Here is a 3,572-nt window from a genome sequence, read left to right as displayed (position 1 = left end):
ACATAAACCAGCGTTTCCCAACCTTTTTTGGCCAAGGCACACTTGTCGCGGGGAAAAAAATCACGAGGCACACCACCATTAGAAAATGTTAAAAAATTAACTCTGTGCCTATATTGACTATAATAAAGTAATTCTCTTGAATAGGAATCAAATAAGCACAAAAAATTATTTTATAATTACTTTATTATGAAATATTAAGTAAACAGAATAGTGAAAATTATAAAATACTTTTAGTGCGAAACCTGGGCCTGTTTGGCCGAACACAAAGCTGATATTCTGGCTGGAATCGAAGAAAGACACACACGTAGCTCTTCGTCAACAGTTCTCAGTCTCTTTCTCTATTTGGTTTTCATAGCAATCATGCTTGAAAAGCTAATCTCACACAGATATGTAGTGGTAAAAGGGAGCAATGTCAAAATAGCTTTGTTTGCCAGAAGGGGGAACTCCTTGGCAGTATCCAACCAAAAACTGTCCAAAGGTAGATCAGCAAATCTTAGCTTGCAACCACGATTTTGTCTCAGTTCAATTAGTTCCTCCTGCTTCTGTAAAGTCATTTCCTTTCCAACGACTGATGCTGAGCTATAAGGGTCCCTAACCCAGTCAAGGCATTCAGTGGAGACTGAAGAGAAATAAAATGACAACTTCTCCTCAAGAGTTTTTAAATGCTTAACTATTATCTCACACAGTGCAGCAGTGTGAACACCTTGCCATTGCATGGTGAGTGGGAACATTTCAAGATTGCCACTTTTCACGTGTTGATGCCAGAGTTGCACCTTTGAACGGAATCCATTTATTTTATCTGTACTTGTAAGCAGGTTTTGATTTCGGCCTTGCATTCGGGTGTTCAATTCATTCAGATGATGAAATATATCTGCCAGGTATGCCAGCCTTGCACACCACTCATCACTTGCAAGCTGCTTTGCGTAATCTGACCCCTCATTTGTCAGAAACACTTTAAGTTCCTCCCGCAGCTCATACACACGAACCAAGACCTTGCCACGCGACAACCACCGGACCTCCGTATGAAACAGCAAGGTTTTATGCTTTGCTCCCATCTCCTCACACAAAGCTGTAAATATGCGACTTTTCATGGGTCGTGACTTTACAATGTTTACCATGCGCACAACATCATCCAACACATGAACTAAGGCTGATGGTAAAGTCTTGGCTACGAGGGCCTCGCGGTGTAAAAAACAATGCGTAATAATCACATCTGGATTTCTTTCCTTCACTCTGCTTACAAAGCCTTTGGTGCGCCCGACCATGGCTGCAGCTCCATCGGTGCAGACACTTGTGCAGTTTTCCCACTTAAGTCCTCCTTGTTCAAGGTATTCTGATGTGACCCGAAAAATTTCTTCTTCTGTTGTTTTTTCTGGCAATACCTTGAAAAAAAAAGAAGTTTTCTGTAATTGCATCACCATCAACAAAACGCACATTAGCTAAGAGTTGAGCATGTCCACTGATATCAGTAGACTCGTCAAGTTGCAATGCAAATTTCTCACTGATACGGATCTTTTCCAAAATCACACTTTCGATGTCTGCAGACATGTCATTAATACGCCTGGAAATTGTGTTGTTTGAGAGAGGGACTTTGGCTATTTCCTTTGCTGCTTCAGGTCCGAGCATCTCCTCTACAATAGCTTTGCAGGCAGGAAGTATTAATGTCTCTGCCACAGTGTGCGACTTTTTTGTCTTGGCTATAAGTTCAGCAACTTGATAGCTAGCTTTAAGAGCTCTTTCATTTACCTTTGTTGTTTTTCTCATAAAAGTTGCCTGTTTCTCCATGTTGTCACGCAGGCGAACAAAATAGTCCACATTCTTGTTTTGAAGCAAAGGGTGTTTCGTTTGGAGAGGGCGTTTAAGTTTGCTTGGGACCATAGCACTGTTAGCTAGCTTTTCACCACACACCACGCACAGTGGAGTTGGTTTGTGTTCATCTCCAGTGAAAGTAAATCCAACTGAAATATAGCTTTCGCTATATTGCCTTGCGCCAGAGAATTTAACTATCTTTGCTTTCTTTTGACCCCCACTCATACTCGGGCTCTCATCTGGCTCCAGATTTTGTTCAGAGTCCAGTTCTTTCCTTTTTAAACACTTGTCCATCACTGCAGTATCAGTGTCTCTCTCCTCACAGCAGCCGTTGTGTCTCTGACACTGTGTGAGGCGTCTGCCTGCGTCTCATGGGGGCGGGGACACGGCGGACACTTGTCAAGATTGGCAGGGGGAGGAGTTATAGCACTGCACAGCGCCGTGACCACCTATGACACTGGCGGGGGGAGTGACGGGAAGGAGTTATAGCGGGCGAACAGCACCGTGACACCCAGACCCGGCGGCACACCACAGTGCTTCAGACGGCACACTGGTGTGCCGCGGAACAGCGGTTGGGAACCGCTGACATAAACTAATTAAGCAATATTGAAGAGGTGACGAATGTTCCTAGACCCACGAGCGCACAAGTGTGAACGCTGGTAGTACGATGGATGTTTTAAATCCTGGCGAACGTCCCTCTCTGCATGGTTTTTCTCGTGGCTTTCCCCATGTATGACATATATACGAGCAAGCTCCCCTTAGAAAGTCCTCCAGGATGCAATACTCTCCTAATGCAGAATGCTGATACCCTTCGAATGCTTTGCCGTAATCAAATAAACCATACCAATATAGTAATAATATATAATACCATTTATTAAGTATATTTTAAAATTTCAGTTTATATTTTACTTTGTTCTAAAATTTAATATTTCCCTATCTTTTATTTTTAAATTCTTGTAAAATTTTACCTAGGATATAATTTTTTCTTCCAATCTTTAATTTTAAATTAAATAAATATAAACCATGTAATATGCATAAGGTGTAAGATCTTTTAAATTTCGAGTTATTAAAGAGAGCTAGTTTTTATAAGAATACAATTTAAAATTTGTTCATTAATAGACAGCTGAACCAAAAATTGTCAGTTTAACTTGAAGATTTCACAGGAAACGTAGCATAACTATTTAATGAATCTTATTCAAACTTTCGTGGCCCACCAGCGGTAAAGACGCTGAACACTAGTAGTTCGGTTCGAGGTTCGAATCCCGCGAACGGGCTGGCTGCATGGGCGTTTTCGTGATTTTCTCCATGTGTAACGTGTATGCGATCTAGTTTCCCTTAGAAAGTCCTCCACGAAGGCATCCCTCCTCTTAGGCATATAGCCCTAGTGTGCTTTGCCATAATTAAATACACCAAACTTTCGTGATTAACTATTTCGGTTAATATTTGGATTATGGTAACTTGGCGGGTTTTGGCGAAAATTTGGCGACCAACCCTGCTACAGCAACCGGCTAGTTTTGTTTTTGATGCCATTTTGTTTTCACGAAGTAAAGGCATTTTTTTATTTTTAACTCACATTTTTTCCAACAATCTGCTAGCCGAATTACGCTTATACTAGAACTTTTATGGAACAAAAATGCTTAATCAGGACGAAGATTAGGTGCGAAATTGGGAGAAAGTGCAGAATCACCCACTGCTTGCCGCGTTTTTAAGAATTGCACGTACACGGTATCATCCATGTACACGTCGACCTATTTTTACTTAAA

General features: G+C 41.3%; 1 protein-coding gene across 1 annotated transcript; it reads right to left on the bottom strand.

Annotated features, from left to right (window-relative positions):
* Positions 1-338: 338 nt before the first annotated feature.
* On the bottom strand, positions 339-2,103 carry LOC118184153 (zinc finger BED domain-containing protein 5-like). The gene is made up of 3 exons (XM_085826532.1): positions 1,435-2,103; positions 683-1,382; positions 339-619 (listed from the first exon to the last, which is right to left on the bottom strand). Exons 1-3 carry the CDS (start codon positions 2,101-2,103, stop codon positions 339-341), a joined length of 1,650 nt encoding a protein of 549 aa, XP_085682658.1.
* Between the last annotated feature and the right edge of the window lie 1,469 nt (positions 2,104-3,572).

The sequence above is a fragment of the Stegodyphus dumicola genome, chromosome 11 (assembly GCF_044657685.1).
Source record: "Stegodyphus dumicola isolate Sdum_Otavi_A_Nest chromosome 11, ASM4465768v1".
Taxonomy (NCBI): Eukaryota; Metazoa; Arthropoda; class Arachnida; order Araneae; family Eresidae; genus Stegodyphus; species Stegodyphus dumicola.
The sequence above is the reverse complement of the archived record's forward strand: the minus strand, read 5'-3'. Positions and strand labels throughout refer to the sequence as shown.

What these genes read in the sequence shown, in the direction of transcription:
- LOC118184153 (XM_085826532.1), bottom strand. Translation starts at nt 2,103, where the DNA reads ATGGACAAGTGTTTAAAAAGGAAAGAACTGGACTCTGAACAAAATCTG. An exon ending in ATGCTCAACTCTTAGCTAAT is followed by an intron (nt 1,383 to 1,434) that starts GTGCGTTTTGTT and finishes TTTTTTTTCAAG; the next exon opens with GTATTGCCAGAAAAAACAAC. An exon ending in TGTTCACACTGCTGCACTGT is followed by an intron (nt 620 to 682) that starts GTGAGATAATAG and finishes ATTTCTCTTCAG; the next exon opens with TCTCCACTGAATGCCTTGAC.